The sequence below is a fragment of the Prionailurus viverrinus genome, chromosome E1 (genome assembly GCF_022837055.1).
Source record: "Prionailurus viverrinus isolate Anna chromosome E1, UM_Priviv_1.0, whole genome shotgun sequence".
Classification (NCBI taxonomy): Eukaryota; Metazoa; Chordata; class Mammalia; order Carnivora; family Felidae; genus Prionailurus; species Prionailurus viverrinus.
Genome location: NC_062574.1, coordinates 24021574 through 24044515, shown reverse-complemented (window position 1 = coordinate 24044515; position 22942 = coordinate 24021574). Strand labels below are relative to the sequence as shown.

At 38.5% G+C, this 22942-nt stretch overlaps 1 protein-coding gene across 5 annotated transcripts in view; it reads left to right on the top strand.

Moving 5' to 3' along the window:
- AATF (apoptosis antagonizing transcription factor) overlaps nucleotides 1–22942 on the top strand; it is a 106065-nt gene that overhangs the window by 57237 nt on the left and 25886 nt on the right. For 2 of the 5 annotated variants that reach the window (XM_047832737.1, XM_047832738.1), the window contains exons 9-10: nucleotides 13528–13595; nucleotides 15440–15520. The exons of 2 other annotated variants lie outside the window; for them this stretch is intronic. In XM_047832737.1, the coding sequence (XP_047688693.1) occupies nucleotides 13528–13595; nucleotides 15440–15520 (149 nt within the window). Of the gene's footprint in view, nucleotides 1–8146; nucleotides 9622–13527; nucleotides 13596–15439; nucleotides 15521–22942 lie in introns of those variants that run through there. One more of the 5 variants, XM_047832739.1, reaches the window with a different exon arrangement.

Here is a 22942-nt window from a genome sequence, read left to right as displayed (position 1 = left end):
TTAATTCTTACCCTGTCTGCACACATCAGGACCTAATACTGATTGTGATTTACTTATAGTCCTCGTTAATAATTAGACATTGGGAGACATTATATATCATGCCTAATGGAATACATGGGATCTGATGAGAAAGTTTTCTGTTTTGACTAATAAATTTTAACCCCAATGGCCAAGGCTAGTGAAATACCACAGCCTTTGAAATATTTTAGAACTTGTGCTGAGAAAACAGTGTTACTTTATTTAGTCAATGAATTTATCATCCCTTCCAAATCACAGGCCTTACTTAGCTCTAGCTCTGGAGTGGAGGCATGATGCAGCACTGAATCAGAAAGTGGAAAAACTAATCAAATCTTTAAAGACCAAGGGCAGCGAGGCAGAGTCAGGCTGACTTTTTCAGTGGTAGCCTGTAGCTATACATTTTCTTATTTTAGTAACCAAAGGCAGGCTATTTGTAACGTCAGTATTAAGATGCTTCTTGAATTCTATTCACACATCATGATTTCTCTCCATTCTTCTCTGTACCACTCTTCCTGTAAATATTGTACTTGTCATTACAGAAGCTGGATACTGTTCATCCTTGATTACAGGATTGACAAGAATGCTTGCTACTTAACTCTGTCATTTTAGAAATGTTATTGAATAATTGCTGTGTGCAAGGCAGTGCGCAGAGTTCTGTGGGAGGTGAGAATTTGAGTCCGACTATAACCTGCCTTCAGGATGCTTACAGCCAGGCAAAGGGAATGACGAAAACATAACCAACCAGCATGCTTGGTGAGGGGGTCTGAAAGAATTTAGAAGAGGGAGAAATTAAAAATGGTTTGAGGGAGTTGAAGAAGGCTGCAGGGAGGAGGAGATGGCATGTGATCCAGGTCTTCAGAGACGGAACTTTAATGGCTGGGGGAAGTGCTAAGTGTAGGGGATCATGTGGCCAGAATTGCAGGTCACAGGGAATAGCAGTTAGTTGTTAAAATGGAACAAATGATGAAGGAGAGGATCACTTTTGCTCCAATTTATCATGGTCCGGTTTGGAAAAGTTCTACCACCAGTAGCATACTTTTCAAATAGTGACTTACCATTTTTGTGAATTTTCAGTGCGTTTTACATTTTCTTCATTCTGCTTTTTCTTCATTTCTTATCTAATCAGTAGAAATGAAAACGGAATTATTGTACTTGTTCGTTATTAGCATCTATGGTGGTGGTGATTTAGCTAGGGGAGTGGGGGGTTGAGTTTTTTGTCCCAAGTGAGATTTGGTGGATTATTGGTGAGTATTGTTATCTGATGCTGACAATATTATTATTTATTTATTTATATTTGTTTATAGTTTATTTATTTATTTTTTAACCTTTATTTATTTTTGAGACAGAGAGAGACAGAGCATGAATGGGGGAGGGTCAGAGAGAGAGACACACAGAATCTGAAACAGGCTCCAGGCTCTGAGCTGTCAGCACAGAGCCCGACGCGGGGCTCAAACTCATGGACCACGAGATCACAACCTGAGCTGAAGTTAGACGCTTAACCGACTGAGCCACCCAGGTGCCCCTATAGTTTATTTTTTGAGAGAGAGAGCATGAATGAAGGAGGGACAGAGAGTGGGGGGAGACGGGATCCCAAGCAGGCTCCGCACTGTCAGCACAGGGCTCGAACTCACAAGCCATGAGATCATGACCTGAGCTGAAATCAAGAGTTGGGCACTTAATCAGTTGTGCCACCCAGGCACCCCAGTATTTCTGTTTATTGAATACTTATATTTTGCTTAAGTGTATTACTTTCATCATCTTCTAAAATACCAAATGAAATTTATGAGATAAAATTATTACTATTTTATGAAAGGAAACTGAGTCTCTGGAGAGGTCAGATAACTTGTCCCAGATTAAACAGCTAGTAAGGGGCATAGTTTGGATTCGGAACCCAGATCTGTCAGACACCAAAGCCATGGTATTATACTGACTCGTGGGCAGATATTTACAGTTACACTGAACCATGCAGCACACTATCTAGAATCATTAGATCTTAGAAAATGGGAGATGGGACAAAAGAAGACATCCGGATGGCCAACAGGCATATGAAAAGATGTTCAACATCGCTCCTTATCAGGGAAATACAAATCAAAACCACACTCAGATATCACCTCACGCCAGTCAGAGTGGCCAAAATGAACAAATCAGGAGACTATAGATGCTGGAGAGGATGTGGAGAAACGGGAACCCTCTTGCACTGTTGGTGGGAATGCAAATTGGTGCAGCCGCTCTGGAAAGCAGTGTGGAGGTTCCTCAGAAAATTAAAAATAGACCTACCCTATGACCCAGCAATAGCACTGCTAGGAATTTATCCAAGGGATACAGGAGTACTGATGCATAGGGGCACTTGTACCCCAATGTTTATAGCAGCACTCTCAACTATAGCCAAATTATGGAAAGAGCCTAAATGTCCATCAACTGATGAATGGATAAAGAAATTGTGGTTTCTATACACAATGGAATATTACATGGCAATGAGAAAAAATGAAATATGGCCTTTTGTAGCAACGTGGATGGAACTGGAGAGTGTGATGCTAAGTGAAATAAGCCATACAGAGAAAGACAGATACCATATGGTTTCACTCTTATGTGGATCCTGAGAAACTTAACAGAAACCCATGGGGGAGGGGAAGAAAAAAAAAAAAAAAAGAGGTTGGAGTGGGAGAGAGCCAAAGCATAAGAGACTGTTAAAAACTGAGAACAAACTGAGGGTTGATGGGGGGTGGGAGGGAGGGGAGGGTGGGTGATGGGTATTGAGGAGGGCACCTTTTGGGATGAGCACTGGGTGTTGTATGGAAACCAATTTGACAATAAATTTCATATATTAAAATAAAATAAAATAAAATTTCTTAGAAAAAAAAAAGAAAATGGGAGATGGGAACCTGAAATTTGGAATTTGAAAAACGTATTTTGTAAATAAAAAAGCTTATTTATTTTTTAATAAAAAAATGTTTAAATAAAAACACTATCTTGAGGGGTGCCTGGGGTGGCGCCTGGGTGGTTCAGTCGGTTGAGCGTCTGACTTCAGTTCAGGTCAGGATCTCGCAGTTCGTGAGTTCAATCTCCGCGTCAGGCTCTGTGCTGACAGCTCAGAGCCTGGAGCCTGTTTCAGATTCTGTGTCTCCCTCTCTCTGCCCCTTCCCTGCTCATGCTCTGTCTTTCTCTGTCTCTCAAAAATGAATAAACGTTGAGGGGTGCGTGGGTGGCTCAGGTGACTAAGCGTCCAACTCTTGGTTTTGGCTCAGGTCATGATCTCACAGTTCATGAGTTCAAGTCCTGCATCAGGCTCTGCACTGTCAGGGTGGCATTCTGTCTCCCTCTCTCTCTGCCTCTCCCCCGCTCACTCTCTATTTCTCTCTCAAAAATAAATAAACATTTAAAAACACACTATATTGAAATTAATTCAGGTTTTTATTATGAAGATGTCAAGACACCTTTCTTATAATAAAAGGACCAACTCAAAGAGATTGCAGAAAGAGGGTCTGGATGGTTTAGAGGAAGCACAAAAGGTCTGTTCCTTCTCTTTTCCAGAGAAGAACCAACACTTCCTTTAGGAAATGAGATCCAAGAGGGAGGATAGGTCTACATGATTTTAACATGAATAGAATGAGAAGTGATTTAAAATCTTTTAATTCATTTGGATTAATTTTTTGTTTTTGTACTTTTAATTCAAGTACTCTTAGGATGGTTTAAAAAAAGGGTGATTCTTGGGGTACCTGAGTGGCTCAGTTGGTTAAACATCCGACTTGTCTCAGGACATGATCCTTTGGTTTATGAGTTCGAGCCCCGTGTCAGGCTCTGTGCTGACAGCTCAGAGCCTGGAGCCTGCTTCCGATTCTGTGTTTGCCTCTCTATCTGCGCTTCCCCCTCATGCTCTGTCTCCCTCTGTCTCTCAAAAATGAATAAAAATGTTAAAAAAATGTTTTAAAAAGGTGATTCTTGAGATGATGCAAGGAAATGGATTAATTTATATTTGCAGTGCTGGCGGTGCACTGCACAAAGAGAGTTAGTTCTGTAGCTTGTACAAAGGAAATTTTCACGGACATATTCAAATCTTCAAGGATCTTGGTTTTATTTTCCTAATTCATGCACATTGACTATATTATTAATGAATCAATGAATAGGTCAAGAACAGTATATTAAATGAAGGGGAAAAAACACCCACTTAAAACAAACCACCCACTTCTCTGGGCCCTCTGTAAGACATGTGAGAAGAATATTGTTCGGGGAGGAGGATTTGCTGATAATGGTAATGACAAAAAGCAAAACAGTTGCTTAGGTAGATAGTGGTACTCTCGATAAGAGGAGGAGATAGGCATTAATCAAGTAATCCACTAACAAGTGCAGATTAAGTACAAGTGTAGTGTGTATGTGTGTGGAGGGTGGGGTTAAGAAAGACTTCCCTAAGAGGGTGCCTGGGTGGCTCAGTCAGTTAAGCATCTGACTTCCGCTCCGGTCACGATCTCGACGTTCATGAGTTTGAGCTCTGCAGCACAGAACCTGCTTCAGATTCTCTGCTTCCCTCTTTTTCTTCACCCCCATAAAAAAATAAATAAACATTAAAAAAAGAAAGGTTCCCTTAAGGAAGAGATGATTAAACTGACATTAATGAATGGAGAAGGAGGTGGGGTGTAAGCAGGTAAATGGTTAGGGAAGCACACCTGTGGCAGGGCTCCTGCATAAAGGGCTCTGTGGCGGGAGTGCACCTGGGAGCATTTCAGGTACGGAAAGAAGACTGGTGGGACAGGAGCACAGAGGTGGAAGGTTAGGCTGGAGAGGTAGATAAGGGACCAGACCATATTGGGCCTTTAGGCTGCAATAAGAATTTTATCCTCTGGCATATTTGCATTTAAAAAATATTACTCTGGCTCTAATTAGGAGACCAGAATAGAGGAGGGGCAAGAGTAAATGTGCGGAAATCATATACTAACTCAGGTGAGTCCATGTGTGTTTTATTTTACATTGTCTTCCCAGGGTACTCAATACATATTTATGGAATGTATGAAGACGATGATAGCCTATAGTAGGATATAGACAGTGGAGATAGATAAAAATGGACAGATTCATGAATGAGTGGATCACATACAAAGGACTTGGAGACAGATTAGATATTGAATGTAAAGGAAAAGGAATTCCAGGGGTAGCTCTTGTATCATTGAAGTCTTGAGAATAGAATGAAACTCTTGGGGAAAGTGTATAGAGTGAGAGGAAAAGGCAGCTTGGAACTGAGTCTTAAAGAATGCTAGCATGCAATGTTTGGGCAGAGGAGATGGCTGAATATGGAGTAAAAACAGGGAGGTGCCTCAAAGATGGCAAGAAAGAGTGTTTCAGGAAGGTAAGAATGTACAGTATCACTTGCTGCTTCAAGAAATCTAGTAGGAGGGGTAGGGGTGCCTGGGTGGTTCAGTTGGTTAAGCATCTGACTCTTGGTTTTGGCTCAGGTTGTGATCTCACGGTTTGTGGGTTCGAGCCCCACCTTGGGCTCTGCACTGGTAGTGTGGAACCTGCTTGGGATTCTGTCTCTCTCCTCTCTCTGTCTCTCTCCCCCTCTCAAAATAAATAAATAAATTTTAAAAAAGTCTAGCAGGATGAGTCATGACAGATGTCCATTAGACATGGAGATCTGGAGACCTTGGCATGAGTTGTTTCATTAGAACAATGGAGACAGAAATTTAGGTGTTATGGAGTTGGTTGAGGAGTGAGTGGGCAATGTGGAAAGAAAACAGAAAAAATAGTTACCTGTGGGGAGTGGGTCACCTTCTGGCAGTTTTATACTATAGGCATGTACAGTAATTCCTACCCAGCTATTTGAAATTATACTGTATGTGGATTTATTTTTTGTATACTTTAAATATAGCATATAAAAATTGAAAGTGGGGGGGTTAATTTGAAAGACTGGAGAGCTGAGAACGGAAACATTTGGTAAAGCAAGAGGCAGAGCAGAAACATACATTTTCACTAAGATTTCTTGTGGAGCTGAAGAGGAAACGGAAGGAAGAGTAAAGCCAAGCATTATGAGTCTGCTTTTTGTACCTCAGGGAGAGAGGGACTGAAATACATGTAAGAGAAGTTGACTGTACTTGTTTCCTATGCAGTCTATGTATTGGGGACAGAGTTTGAAAAATCCTGACTCAGCTAGGCTGAGTAAGTTGGAGAAAGTTGTCCCAAGGTTTTTCCATCTTAAGAATCTGGCTCTGAACCATAGAAGCCTGAGCGGTATAAGAATCAATAACTGTAGGTCACAAATTTGGAAAGCCAGTGAATATATGGCCATAAAACCAAATGTTACAAATTACTTGTTTTGGGGTGCCTGGGTGGCTCAGTCAGCTAAGCATCCAGCTCCTAATCTCAGCTCAGGTCTTAATCTCAGGGTCATGATTTCAAGCTCTGCACTGGGCATGAAGCCTATTTAAAAACTAAATAAAATAAAAATTTAAAAATTACTTGTTTTTTGGCAAGAGCGCCAAAACAGTTCAATGGAGAAAAGAATAATCTCTTGGCAAATGGTGCAGTTGGATATACACACACAAAAGAATGAAGTTGGACCCCTACATCACACCATATACAAAAATTAGCTCAAAATGGATCTAGATCTAAATACAAGAGCTGAAGTTATAAAACTCTTAGAAGAGAACACAGAAGTAGATATTCATGACCTTGGATTATGAATTAATTTCTTAGATACAACACCAAAAGTACAAATGACAAAAGAAAAAACTGGACTTACATCAAAATTAAAAACTTTTCTATTGCAAATGATACCATCAAGAAAGTGAAAAGACAGCCTAAAGAAAGGGAGTTGATAAGGGACTGGTGTCTAGAATATATAAAGAACTGTTACAGCTTAATAATAAAAAGACAACCTACTAAAAGAATGGGAAAAGCATCTGAATAGACATTTCTCCAAAGAAGATACACAAATGACCAGTAATCACAAGAGGATGCCAACCTCATTAGCTAGCCATCAGGGAAATGCAAATCAGAACCACAATGAAATAATACCTTACACCCACTAGGATGGCTATAATCAAAAAGTCAGGTAATAACAAGTGCTGATGAGGATGTCAAAAAGTTGGACCTGTCAAACATGGCTGGTGAGAATGTAAAGTGGTGCACCTGCTTTGGAAAACAGCCTAGCAGTTCCTCAAAATGTTAACCATAGCAGTTTCACTTGTAGGTATATACCCAAGAGAAATGAAAGCATATGTCCACACAAAAACTTGTAGTGAATGTCCATAGGAGCATTATTCACAATAACCATGAGGTGAAAACAACCAAATGTCCTTCAACTAATGAATAGATAAAATATGGTATATAATGGAATATCATTCAGCCATAAAAAAGAAGGAAGTACTGACATATATTACAATGTGGATAAACCTTGGAACACATGTTAGTTAAGTGAAACAAGCTAGTCATAAAAAAACCATAAATTAAATTACATTTATATGAAATGTCCGGAATGGGCACATCATAAAGACATAAAGGTTAGTGATTGCTTAGGGATATGGGAGTATGGGGGCGGGGGGACAGAGAGGTATACTGGGGATGATAGCTAATAGGTTTGGGGTTTCTTTTAGGTGGGATGAAATTGTTCTAAGATTAAATGTGGTGGTGACTACACCACTCTGTGAATTTACTAAAATACACTGAATTATATATATTGTGCTTAGGTGAAAACAATTACTTGGCATCAGCAGCAAGTCAAAATAAATGTTATTGGTATTTCTAGTGTGTTGCCATGTTTTAATTTAGGGAGCAGAAAAATATTCAGAAGAGCTTTCATCAGTAGATCCTTGATCATCCCGTCCTTTTTCCCCCTGTAGGAATTATGAAATTTTTCAGTGTGAATTTGCAAACTTTCAAGATTTTTCAGAATACCTACACTGGTCCCCCCCTTATCCACAGGGGATAGGATCCAAAACTCCCAGTGGATGCCTGAAACCGTGGATAGTACTGCACCCTAAATATGCTGTGCTTGTTTCTGCACATACATACCTGTGATAAAGTTTAATTTATAAGTTAGACACAGTAAGAGAATAACAATAACTAATAATAAAATAGAACAATTATAACAATACACTGTAATAAAAATAATGTGAATGTGGTCTCTCTCTAAACACCTTAGTGTACTGTACTCATCCTTCTTATGATGATGTGAAATGATAAGATGCCTATGTGATGAGAGGAAGTGAGGTGAATAACGTACGCGTGTGATGTAGCGTTAGACTACATCTGATGATTCGTCAGAAAGAGGCTCATCTGCTTCCAGACCGTAGTTGGCAGCAGGTAACTAAAACCGAGGATAAGGCAGGGGACTACTGTATCCTCTTTCCTCCAGACATTGCTAAATAAATAACTGACGAATTCTTCTTGGGTCATCTGTTGTTTAAAAAATGGTAAAATACGGTGCTGAGAAGTTTTGGAAGGCAAAAACTTCCACTGCTTTAGGTTTTTTATTACTTGCATATTTTAAATAGTATGTTTATACTATTGTTGATTTATCAACAGTCATTTATCAAATCATCAGTCATTTATCAAATCATCTCTTGACTTCCCATTATGGTAGTGAGGTCCTAGCCCTTCTGTACTTTCTACCTCCACATTTCTGTCCTCCATTTTCTTAAAGTACTTATTGTCACAGTTTTGTGAAGATTTATTGTTTACAATATGATGACTAAATAAATGTTCACATGTACTATGATTGTATTTCCTTACATGCTTGTTTTTTCCTAGAATAATAAGGCCTGTTTTAAAAAATAGACTTTGTGTTCTGTGTATCTGTTTCCACCCCACATACACCAAATAAATACCTTGAATACATAAACTAACCTATTATTCCCCCACCCACCCACCCTTTTCCCTGGAGACCTTATTTCTAGAGCTCTCTGGACTCTGTTCTTTTTGGAATGGTTGCTCTCTGGGCCCCTGCCATCAGTAATCTTGGGACCTGCCTTTGCTGCTTTCCTGAGTTAGACCTATTTTCTGACGTCTCATGTCTTTCGCTTTCTTGCTGTTACATGCTCATTTTACTCAAGCACATCTTCCTGTGAAAGAGTGTGTGGAAAGAAAATTGTTGAGTTCTTGCATGTGTGAAAATGTCTCCATGTAACTTTCATACTTGGTAATACTTTGTGGATGGAATTTTGAGGTTGAAAGTGATTTTCCTCAGAATTTTGAAGGCATTGCTCTGCAATCCTCCCGTATCTGCTATTGCTGTTGAAATGTCTAATCCCATTTAGTTTTCATTCCTTAATATGTAGGGTGACTGTATAATTTATTGTCAAAACTGGGACATTTGAGGTGCTAGCCTGAAAGAATACTAGGACAACAGGCATAAACCCAGGACTCTCTGGGGTAAACTGGGACATGTGGTCACCCTCTTTATATGTGACCTATTTTTTCTGTAAGCATTTAGGATCTTCTCTTTACTTCCAGTGTTCCACATTTCATGATGATGTGTCTTGGGAAAGGTCTTTTTTCATTCATTGTACTAGATTTTTGCAGGCTCATTCCTGTCCTTCAATTTGGGAAATTGTCATTACCGTTTCTTTAATTATGTTCTCCTAGCCTTAACAAAGTCAGATGTTTGACATTCTGGATTGTCCTCTAAATTTTTTTCTTCTCTTACATACAAGCAAGGGGAAAAAAAACACGCCAAAAACACAAATAAGCAGGAGGATGTTATCTTTTTGCCTTTTTGTTTTAGATCTGAAAGATTTTTGCACATTTATCTTCCAGTTCTTTGCAATTTAAATTTTTTTTGTTTCGTGTTGAATTTCTTATTTTACTCTTTTCTCATAGCCTCCTGTTCTTAGGGAAGTGTATCTTCTTTCACTTCTCCGACAGTGTCTGTTCTTCTTCCTTTCCTTAGGTTTCTTTTGTTTTCCGCATTGCTTTGTTGTGTCCCCTTTTTTCCTTCCTATTTTGGTCTCTGTCTGAGCCTTTCCTCAGATGCCGGTGATCCTTAACTCTCTTCATATTTAGTAAGACATTCCAAGTGTCTCTGAAACCTGAGCTATACTGTGAACAAACCTCCTGTTTGGAATTGCCTTCAAATGGCAGAACTTGGAGATGTGATTTTCTGGGGAGAGGAGGGATCAGCGATGGAGTTTCTCCCAGAGAGGACCCGCCCCTTCCCCCCACTCTCCTGCCTGGGAGGTTTTGTATCTGGGTGCCGGCATTCTGTGTGTAGGGTCAGGGAATGAGGCAGAAGATGGGCATCACCTTTCCCTTCTGCATCCCAGCCTTTGCCACCTCATAGCCTTACATCTGGAGCTTCTGGGGCTCATTTTTTCCAGAGAAGAAAACTTTTCTCTGCGTGAGAGGGGTTGGTAGAGGGATTAGTCACTTGTGAGATAGTCAGGGCCCAGTGGCACCGTCCCTCCCACTTCTGCCACTGTGCCTCCTCCTGGGGATTCTATGGGCCTAATTAGTTCCACCCTCACCTCTTATTCCCTCTGGGCACTTTGGTGATAACTACCTTCTACTCTTCCATCTCCTGACTGTCTCTGAAAAATTTATGAAAATCTGCTCTCATTAACTCTCCCTTCCTCTTCTTTCTCATGAGTTAATACATTTGTTTTATTCCTCTCCTGTCTTTTAGAGGGGTTGAGAAGGGAGAAGAGATAAACTAATGTGTTCAGTCTGCCATTTTTAACTGATTCTGGCATGCATTTTTCTAGACAAAGTATTATAAATGCTGATTAGATGCTGAACAGCACTATCAGGGCTATTTCTCATGTATGTTGTTACAGGTTAAATAGGTTTTTGTGGGCTGACCTGGAAACCTAACTACATCTATGATTTTCCCCTAGAACTAGAGAAACAATCAAGCTTTTGTGAGCTGACTCTGGAATTAAAACAGACTGGGACAAAAATATTTCACACATGTCCCCATTTTCCTCGTCACAAAGAAAATTACAAATATTGTGTCATTATTGTTGAAATAAAAAGCTCCAATAACTGTAACAGAAACCTGTATTTTAATGGGGAAGTTTATTCATAAAGTTAAGCTACAAAAATTGAACTGAGAGGCAAAATTAAATTCTTCAGCAATATTCCTAAAGCTTAATTTTTCAGCAACTTCTTCGAAAGCAGTTTTCCTAATTAAATTAAAACCCAGTGATTGCGTCAGCTGTGGGAAATAGCAAGCACCATGGGAATGGTTTGTTCACTTGTATTTTCTTGCTACTTTCTTATTCCTACCTTGCACACAACAGGATCTTCTGAAACACCAGACTGAATAAACTAGACTTGGCCAGATTGACCAGTAAAATCATCTTCCTTGTCATGAATGGCTAAGAACAGCTGTGCAGGGCACTTGGGTAGTGAAAATGCAGCCCAGAATATGGAAAGTACACAGAGTGCTTGAAAGAAATGCTGCACCAACGTGGTGTTTGAATTGCAGAGACCACTGCAAATGTAATAGAGCCACTGTGGTTGTGCAGCTTCAATTTCCAGCCTTCGGGAAGGGCATATGGGGCTTTCTTCCAGAGGATCACCCCTGTTGTGCTGGGGCAGCCTTCCATGAGCACTTGCTCCCAGTGGCCATGACAGCCCCAGTCTCAAGGGATCAGAGACGATTAGGAAAACCAGGAACAGTTGTTATAATCTCTTCTGTGGCCGGAACAAGGTAAGGGCAATGAGATGCAGTCATTCCGTTATTTCCCTTCCTTTCTTAGTGTTTTCTTTCTATTCTTTTTCTTCTCCTTCTTCTGGTTTTATTATTAACCTCTCCCCCTCTACCCCCACCACCTTGCTTCTGACAGAATATTGACTAGGAACCAGAAGCCCATTTTGGCTTAGCCTTCAGGGCAGCCGTTTACAGAGTAGCAGTGCTACATAGGTTTACTGTGTCGTATGTCTGTGTAACACTGGATTTGGATCTTGTATTTAGCTGCCAGAAGTGACTGTGATGAAGTAGGAGAGATAAACTGATAGATTGGCTGCCAGAAAGATGTTGGGAATCAATCAGATAAACAGGGTAGAGAAATAGCTTGCTGTTTTCTAGTGATAATAAACCAGTGGCCTCTGGTCCCCACATTTTTAAATGTAATTGCTGTAGTAATAATGTCCAAAATAAGCAAATGAAAAAGCATCACAGGAGGTTTTTTAATTGCGATTGAGATATCCTTTTCCCTTTTGCAATAAGGATTCATCTTATATGGAGATGAACATTTCTATAAATTTGTTTTACTTCTTCCAGTGCCTACTTACATAAACAAATGAAAATTAGAGAGTGAACTACTTTCATAGGAATTTATTCCTCCTTCTTTACCCTCCCACAGACTTCAGCTGTTTAACTTGGTGAAATATCTGTATTGCTACCATGCCTCACCTACAAAATAATGACCTTTTTTGGTGAAGAAACACATTGTAAAGTCAAACCTATATTATTGACAGATGATTAGCAGGATTATATTAGTGTCTTCGCTTAGATTTCTCTCAGACTTTTGCGATTTTAATCTCTGTTGCTATTTCCCTGCACATAGCACTTGTATAGGAGAGATGATATCTAGGTTTTTTTTAATAGTAATTTAAAACTGTCCTCCCTTAATGTTTAACCTTTCTTCATTTTTGAGCAGGCTACACGCCCAACCTGGGGCTTGAACTCATGCCCCTGAGATCAAGAGTCACACGCTCTAGTGACTGAGCCTGCCGGGCACCCCTAATGTTTAACTTTTAAACATTACTCCTCTTCACCTAGTAGGACTTTAAGATCCAATGCAGATTCTTAAGTCTGTGTGAAAGTTACAGGTTTACACTCGGGTCAGATGCAGTAGACTGCCCAGGACTAAGCGGAGAGTAGGAGAGTAATGTAGAGTTCTCATGGAGCTCACTGTATGGGACGAGAGACTGGTTCTCCCATATTTGCAGTACACATGTATGACTTTCATTAGGTTCCCTCTTATAATTGTCATGGCTGTGAATGCGTGAGTGTCATATGTGGTTGAATCGCTTCATGGTAAGCATGGTGGAGTACCAGCCGTGGAAAGCAAGAGAATGAAGTTCATGCTTTTAATTACATGTAATAAAGGCTTTTGCCTGAGGATGACCTTCCTGGCTGCTGGAGGTTATAGGTCAGAAGTTAACCATGTACCATTATCCTATTGGTGAGAAGCTGATGCATTTTCTTTTTTGCCATACAGCCTTTTCCACCTGACCTTTTAAAGATTCTCCATTGGTATCGATGAGATGGACAAAACTAATCATAAAAACAATGAAGGGAATGTTGCACACTCATTGATCCTTTTGAAATGAACTGCAGTACAATAAGTCTTCCAAATGGACTTCTGTTCTCAGCTATTGCTATAGCCACCTTTTTAAAGATATATAAATATGAAAGGGTTAATGGGAATTCAGTCATGCTCTTGCCACTGGGTTGTCCCTTATTGATTGTAGTTTTAGAGCTGTCACTATGCCATTCAGAATTCCTGCTATGCCCTTTTAAAGTCAGTTGGTGCTGGGAGATGATAAATAAATCAGTTGCTTTCCTTTTTCCACAAGCTCCTTCGAGAACTCATAGAACGAAAGACCAGCTCCTTGGATCCCAATGATCAAGTGGCCATGGGAAGGTAATTTAGATATGGCTTTCTGTTCATGCAAGCAGCCCTATATAATAGTTTCTTTCAGTCCCCTTAATTCTGCCTCAAAGGCAGTGATCGGCCCTGTAACTATAAAAGTTAAGCAAGATAATAAGAGCTAGAGAGACAAAGCGATGGAAATCCTGTTTACCCTACCCTGCCTTAAGTGCAGTTTGAATGAGAGATTATAAAACACCTATATGCATTTGTTTTAGAGTGTGTTTTTCAGAGTCCTCCTTATGCCCTTTGCTCTCTGATTTGGGCGGTGATTGTATCTGTATCAACCTCTGACCAGTGGATAAAAAGCAACCACCCAAATGTGTGCTCTCGGCCGTCAGAACGTGACACTGTGCACAACAGGTTCCTTGCTCATAGTTGAATCTGCTTTGTTTGAGTCTGCCCTAATTTAGACCTCCACCCCTCAGTAAAAGCTTCGGCACAATTAGAAATGGAACGTGGCAGCATTACCCAGATGTCAGGGTAGAATGTAAAGTAGTGAAGGAAGGCTCTTGTGTGTATGCTTCATCCTGTGGTTGGAAAATAAAAAGGGCATTTAGAGTGCTACCTAATGAATAGTGTACATTTAAATAGCCATGAGCTATAATTTGCAAAAGCATGAAAGGAAACAAAAGCTGCAAGTGCCAGGATGGGATTCTGGGCAGAGCAGCATTTTGAGAATGCAATGAAAAATTTGTGTTGATGAAATAATTTTATTTGAGTAAAACATTCTTTGAGTTTTAGGGGTAGGATATTGTTGATATTTTGTGTATCTCTGGAAGGCTATAGAGAGCTGCTCACTATAAATTTAATGTGATACAGCAAATTGCATTTAAGTGGTGATTATATTGTACATTTATCTGACTTTACAATAAAATAGATTATGGTAATTAAGATTATATTAAGATTACAGTAATTGGATTTCCCTAGATTATTTTTTTCTGATGTTGAGTTTCCGTTGTATAAATCAGGTAAGATGACTTAGCTGCTGCTGCTTCTCCTTTTTTCACATTTGTTCATGTGAGGAATTTGTTCATGTGAGGAATCTATGAAGATTTTCTTAGTCCAGTATCCTTTTTTTGAAAGATTAATTCCTTTTAATCTAAAAGGACTATAGAATATGTGAATATTGGGCCATGATTTGAACAGACTAACTGTAAAATTGAGATGATCTGGGAAATTTGAAGACTGACTCCATATTTGATAGTAAAGGATTACTGTTCACTTTTTTGTAAGTGTGACAAGTCATATTGAGATTATATGGGGGGGGGGGGGGAGAACCCTTACCTCTCAGCAGCACATTCTTAAATACCACAGGTGAAATTAAAGTTAAATAAACAAAATGGTTGTAAAACTAGTGTCAGTAGTGGATAATTATAAAAAATTAGCAAAAATTGGAAAGTGCAAGAAAAAGCACACGGGCATTAACAAAGGGAAAATTGAAGAATTCGTGTATTCAGGCTGAATAGCAGTTGCAGTAATAGTAATAGAACATGCTGTACAGCTAAAACACTGAAAGCAAACCCAAGCAGCTATACCCAGTTTGATGGGTTTTCCTGCAGACTGCTGGATTTAGTGCTTGTCACAGCAACTCTAGACACTAAGGAGCATTGTTAACCAAATTCGCTGTAGAATTTCCCAGCTGCCATTTGTTTTTTTACCATTGCACAAATCCTCTTCAATTGATTAGTCACTTTGGCCCCAGACTATCTTGAGGAACTTGATGTAGGTTGATGATTTCTTTCTGCAAGGTTGTTAGTGAGAAAAATTCCAATTTGTCAATAGGTATAACTATTTCTGTTCGTGATGATGCATAACATTGCTTGTGAATTTCCCAGGCAGTGGCTTGCGATCCAGAAATTGCGAAGCAAAATCCACAAGAAAGTAGATAGGAAAGCCAGCAAAGGAAGGAAACTTCGGTGAGTTACTTTGTAGAACAAATTTTCACATGTTACATTACATCTTTTGTATTTTAAAGGCTGTTATGTCATTTCTCTATTTCTTCTGATGATTCTGTTTTTAAGGATCAGAAAAATAACTAAAACAATACTGGTGGCTTTTCATGAGGCTCAATTTTTCTCACTCTAATACCATACTCTAAGACTATAGTTTCTGTTCCTTTTTGCTGTTGTGAAGGGATGGGTTAAATAATGCCTGCCTTTTCCTGAAAGAGAAATAAGAAAACAAGATAGGATAGTTGAAATTGTCTTATATTTAAAAAGCAATTTCTATAGAACAATTTAACAATTTTACTTTGGATGCTTATTTAGAATAGAATTGGTCCATTTTCATGATGTCATACATGTATACGCTATGTGAAGAATATATAAACGAAGATTCCAGAGAATGTTAACAATGTGCTTAAATGAGATGAGAAATATAATTTTTTTTAAGATTTTATTTTTCAGCAATCACTACACCCAGAGTGAGGCTCAAACTCATGACCCTGAGATCAAGAGTCACATGCTCAGCTGACTGAGCCAGCCAGGCGCCCTGAGAAACACAATTTTTATGAGAAAACATATTTCTGACTATAGGAAACCCCTCAATCCTGTGTGTGTGTGTGTACACAGATACATGATATTATATGCCTGCTATGTAATATTCTTACAAAGCCTGCATGTCAAAGAAACTTCTTGTAATTGGGGTGCACATGGAAGAAAAATCTTAAACTCATTGTGTTAGGACAATTTAGGCAGACAGCTAATCCCATATCCTTATTAGAGCCTGCCTGTCATTGGATTGCCTTTAGACAAATGTGGATCTATCTCATTTTTAAATAACTTCAGAGAAGCAGATTTCACAACTACTTTATTTTTTTTCACAACTACTTTAATTAACCTGTTAATTTAAGTTAAACTCACCAGGAAATATGTAGTTCTCTTTAACTTTGCAGAAGTGCAAAGCAGCTTTTCATCATCTTTTTATTCAAAGTCACTTTCTTAAATTTCAGGTTCTATTTTACAGTTTGTTTAACTTTTTTAATATGTCAGAATTTCCAAGTCTTCGTACTTCTCCAGGTTTGTTTTTAGTGGGATGATTCCAAGAACATGGACTAGAGAGCCAGACTTACTCTTTAACGTTGAGATCAGATTTTTCTCCAGTACTGTGCTTTTATTTCTTTGTTTTTTGAGAGAAGCAAGAATGTGAGTGAAGGGGGGAACAGGCAGGGCAGAAGGGAGGAAGAAAGAGAATCCCAAGCAGGCTCCACACTCAGTGTAGAGCCCGACGTGGGGCTCAATCTCAAGAATGTGAGATTATGACCTGAGCTGAAATCCAGAGTCAGACGCTCACCTGACTGAGCCATCCAGGCATTCTTCTAGTACCGTGCTTTTAAAACTGTAGCTTTATGAGGCTATAAATGTTCTCTAGTGGGAGGAACCCAGAATCCTGGGAGTTGGGTTCAAATTCTGGCTTTGTCTGGCCACACAATTTTGGTTGTTCTTTATTCTCTGGACCTCACTTTTCTTATTTACTAAGAAGAGATAATAATCCCTACTTTATAGGGACGCCTGGGTGGCTCAGTTGGTTAAGCATCCGACTTAAGCTCAGGTCTTGATCTCGCAGTCCGTGAGTTCAAGACCCATGTTGGGCTCTGTGCTAACAGCTCATAGCTTGGAGCCTGCTTTGGATTCTGTGTCTCCCTCTCTCTCTGCCCCTCCCCCACTCATGCTTGCTCTTGCTCTCTGTCTCTGTGTCTTTCTGTCTCTCTCTGTCTCTCTCTCTCTCTCAAAAATAAACATTAAAAAAAAATTTTTTTTTCAATCATGTGTAAATGTCTGGTATGTAGAAAGCATTCGAAAGTATTAATTTCTTTGGTTTCTCTTGTACTTACCTATTGGTATTGCTGTTGCAAATATACAGTCATTAGAAGAATTGAGAGAGGAGAAAATCTCTTTTCTACATTACTGTTATGAATTTTATATTGGGGCAAGTACCTATATGTATGCGCCCCTTGAGAGCAAGAATTGTGCTCCCTTATTCTTTAAGACAATTCCAACCGTATCTATCTATTGTAATTCCTTGTAGACATTAGTCAGCCAGAAATGTTTTTTGGATGATTATGTCATTAAAATTAACATGCTCACTAGGTAAGAAGGAATGGCTATAACGTAAACATAGCACAGAGTAAGAAGTCCGGGTGAGTGTTAGAGAACCGAGTACTTTTCTAGCATGGCAAATAACTTAGAAGAACATGAGTCTTTTGTTTCCCAAATCAAAATATACTTATCACAGTTATTATTTATTAAGTTGAAAGAAAAAAACGAGGATTTTATTTTAATAGCAGCCGTTTTTTGTATGTTAATAGACTCATCTCATTAAACTGTTCATTAGAGTTGCAAGTATGTAGATCTGGTTTCATAGCATTTTGATAGTGATTTAGATTTACACATCCCCATAAATCCAGAGACATTGACAATCTTATTCTGGCAACAGACAAGTGGGAGACAGATATTCTATTTAATAAACCAGGCTAAACATTAAAATGTAAGAAGTGGTTAATTAAAATATAAAGTGTATTCCTTCTGAAGTTCTAGGAACCATATGAGGTGCCAGGTAAAACCCATTCTGCCCTGAAGGAGTATGTCCTCAGGAGAGGATGGCAAGCAATAAGTGGACAGTGATGCTGTTGGTGGATCCCTGGTGTAGTGGTCACCCCATTGCCCATGGGGAGATGTAGGCTGCTCAGGAAGACTTCCTGTAAGATACCATCCACATTTCACACTGAGCACGCTAGGAGAGTTAGCCTAGTGAAAGGCCGAAGAGAATACCATTTGCAAAAACACAGACTTGAGAGTGTACATACCATTTTAGGAGCTGTAATTTAATTTATTTTGACAGGAACTTAAAGTGAATATGGGGGAATGGCAGGAGATGAAGGAGGCTGTATGAGTAGCTGAGTTCTAGGTCATGACCATGCTAAGAATTCGGACTTTATTCTGTAGACTGTAGTGAGTCACTGAAAAACAAAGGAAGACTGAAGAACTCTTATAGAGTGAAGGAGACTAAGGAGACGTTGCAAGTATGTGCAATTTGGGGTCTTAAATTAGATCCTGGGAAAGAAAAAAGACTCTCAGATAAAAAATAGAAATTTGAATAAGCTGTGTAATTTGGGTAGTAGTATTGTATCAATGCTAATTTCCTGATTTTGATAATCCACTATGTTTATGTAAATTGTTAACATTAGAGGAAGGTGGGTGAGGGAATGTGTAAACTCTCTACTATTTTTGCAATCTTTCTTTTTGTTTTTTTTAATGTTTTTAAATTTATTTTTGAGAAAGAGAAAGAGAGGGAGAGTGCACGTGGGAGGGGCAGAGAGAGGAGGGAACAGAGGAGCCAAAGCAGGCTCTGTGCTGACAGACATAGGGCTCGAACTCACAAACCACAAGATCATGACCCGAGCCGAAGTTAGATGCTTAACCAACTGTGCCACTCAGGCACTCCTGCAATCTTTCTATAAGTCTAAAATTAATACAAATTAATTATTGAATTAAAACATTTTTAAAAAGGTCATATGTTTTGCATTGTCTTGTAGTTTTAGCATCCATATTCATCTGGCTTTCCTGTGACCAGGAATGTGAAGGATGTGGTCAGAATCAGAGAGTGTTCTTTATTAATAGCAATAGTGATAACCAGCATTTGTAAAACTCACTGTCAGGTACTGCTATGCAGTTTATGTGCAGAGAGAACAAAAAACACAGACTGTAGAGCTAGACTGTCAGATTGAACTGAGTCTTCTACTTACCAACCTGGAGACCTTGGGCAAGTCAGTTCACATCTCTGTGCTTCCGTTTCCTCATCTATGAAATGAGTATATTAATAAAAGTCGCATCTTGGAGGGTGTTATCAGATTAGATGAGCTAGTTTCTGTAAAGTGCTTAGAGAAGGTAACTCACATGGCCCATACAGAGCTGGTAAGTAGCAAATTGGGGTTTGAGTTAATTGGTCTGATTGCAGAGCCCATGCTTCTATCTGTCTTTTGTTTTGAGAGAGTGTGTACACACATGCAAGCGAGGAAGAGGCAGAGAGAGGGAGAGAGAATCCCAAGCAGACTCCATGCTGTCAGTGCAGAGCCTGATGTGGGGCTCCATCTCACAAACCATGAGATCATGACCTGAGCCGAAGTCAAGAGTTGGACACTTAATCCGACTAAGCCACCGAGGCGCTCCACAGAGCCCATGCTTCTAACCTGTGGCCTGTTTTCTTTCTCTGGGCAGGACACACTGGCCTATACGGGCACTAAAATGACGCAATGGCTACATTAGCATTCTGGCCCAAAGGATTAAACATGTGGCCCAGGCTGCATGGGAATATTATAAATAACTTCCTTAAATTAGACCTCAAGAAGAGCTGGTAGGTGTCCCAGCTGTCATCACCGATACTAGGTCCATTAGTGAGCAACTTTTCTCTTTTGTTTGTGATAGAGTTGGAGAGAGAAGATTTCCAGAAATGTTATAGCAAAGATGAACATTGACTTGTGAAAACATCAGTTTAAATGATAGCAGGTCAGTGGCATCAGCCTTGTCAGACTGGATGTGGCAATTTGTTAGTTGGGTGCTAGAAAGTAACTTATTTTTAAAAAAGGAATATTTTGGTTTGGGAAAATAATTGTAATTATCGATTATCAGTACTTTTACTGAGCATTATATGTAAGTAGATCTGATCATGATTTAATCAGAATTCCTAGTATAAATAAATTAAACTTAGGCCTTTAATAACAGGATGTCTTACTGTGTTTGTCTGTTCTTCTGCAGTAAAATTACATTTGTCTTTTCTTGGTATGGTTGTTAAAAGGTGTTTTTAATACTAAAACATGCATCCATCCTCAGCAGCACTGAGATTAGATGAAATCTATTGCATTAAGTACACATTACTAAATTGTCTTTAATGTGATTACTTCTTAAAGTCTGTCTTTCATCATGCTGTTAATAGTTATTGAATATACTATATTAAAATGTAAAAGTATTCCACAGAGCAGTATCATCCAATAAGAATATGTATTACATATGTAATGTTAAATGTTCTAGTGGCCACATTTAAAAAGTAAAAAGAATGAGATGGACTTAAGCTTAATAATACATTTCATTTAACCCAATATCAAAAATATTATTACTCAGTATTTCAACAATTTATTAATTTATTATTTTAAAATTATTAATGGTATATTTTATATTCTTTTTTCCATCTCAAGTCTTCAAAATCTGGTGCACTTTTCTCATTTAGGCACATTTGCAGCAGTCAGACTAGCCATGTTTCGAGTGCTTAAGTAACTGCATGTGGCCAGTGACTACTGGATTGGACAATACAACTGTGGAGTAGAGTTCATCATAGTCTTTGTCCAGAGAGTGAATTAAACCTCTCTTTGGATACAGCCAAGAACAGTATTCATGTTTTCAGATGGACACCAAAGTTTGGTGAAGCCTAAAGACATTAAAATGAATTTATTAATAGTACTTATGCTTTATTACTTAAAAGGTTATGTGAGTGTTTTTAGTCTCATATATTAACATAACCTTTTGGAGGGTATTTTGGCTCCGTGTTTCAGCTTTCACTATGTATATACCTTTTGATTCACCAGCAATTTCACATCTCAAAATCTGCCCGAAGGAAATTTATGTGAACAAACGTACAATAATTAATGTATAAGAATTTTCACTTTAACACTATTTAGTATGGTTTTTAAAGGGGGGCAGTGTATGTAAATGCCCATCAATAGGAGATTAAATAAATTATATTAACAATGGAATGTTTTACAACTATGGAAAAGAGTAGAATATGGCAAGGTTCAGTGGGAAAAAGCATAATGCAGAATATCAAGTATATTACAACCTCCCTTTTATGTGAAAACCGTGTTAAGTTTATTTTTGTCTTATATATAGAAAATTCTACAGCCATACTTAACAGTTTTAATTAATAGTGATTATTTCTGGGGTGTAAGGCTGCAGGAGGCTTGTCAGTTTTCTATACATTTCTGTATTTGGATTCTTTTTGTAAGAATTATATATTACTTTTTATAATTAGGAGGTGGCAGACATTTAAAAAAACAGATATGCATAGAGATTTTGTTTTTGCATCTTATTAAACATGAAGAATTGGGAGCATATACGTGTTCAAAAATGTATTATAGTATTTCCACTCCTGGAATTGTATTCAGCTATTCTGATATTGTTATGGGACAGTGTTTACAATGCTAAGTTAAAAAAAGAAGTTACAAAATTTATGTGTGTGTATGTGTGTGGGTAAATAACAGCGTCACTATGAAAAACAAACATAACTAATCAAAATGTTAACAACTGTCTGTAGGTGGAGGAACTATACATTTTGTGTGTGCTTCATTGGTTTTTTTCCATATTTTCTATAACGAATTTATACTTTTTCTATTACTCTTGTAATGAAGGAAATCTCGTTACTATTATTCTTGTAAAATTCATTTGTTAAAAAAATGAAATTTGGGAGGCTCAGCTGTGGGTGGTACTGTAGAGAATCAAATTATTTGATACGTGTAAAAATATTTTTAACACTGTAAAGCTAATATTATGTACACGAAAATATATTTTTGTTTATGGATAGTGTTCTGTTCAAGTAAAATTTTGTGGGTTTTTTAAAAGATTTTTTTTAAGTGATCCCTACACCCAATGTGGGGCTCGAACTTACAACCCCGAGATCAAGAATCACATCTACCGACTGAGCCAGCCAAATGCCCCCCAAGTAGAGTTTTTTGGTTAGAATTTTATAATATGCATATTGTCGTACATCCTCTTCTGTTATAATGAACAGAAAGGGCTAGCTCCTTTTAATTCTCTTCTGTATAATTTGGTCTGTATAAGGTCATGTAGTTGTTTGGCTCCTTTCGCTGGAGGATCTCGAAGCACTCCACACAAAAATACCGTTTTTTTTCCTGTTGGTGGGAAGTGGAAGTGATGTTATTTAAATTTCCATAACACCATGACTTGGAAGATCTAGGGATCAAACTTGTTATGTACTCAGATATAATCCTTCATTTAAGGATGGGGGAAATGAAAGACTGGGTCTAGTAAGTAGAGATGGTGTGGAATTCTAGAAGCCTTCTCTGACTCAGAGAACTAGTGCTAGTGAGTGATGGTGGTGGTGAGGCATTGTAAGTTGGGTGTTGTACTACTACCTACACTAATAACTACTAGTAATGACACCGAAAATGATGAGGATATACTTAGAGGAGGAAAATGGGGTACTCAAGTCCTTATTGTCTTCTGTCTGGAGTAATGTTTGAGGATTAGTATATTGCTCAAGAGCATAAGTGTGTCTACTCTTTCTGGGGACTGTGATGTAAATGAATCTGTGTTGAACTACTGTCATTTACA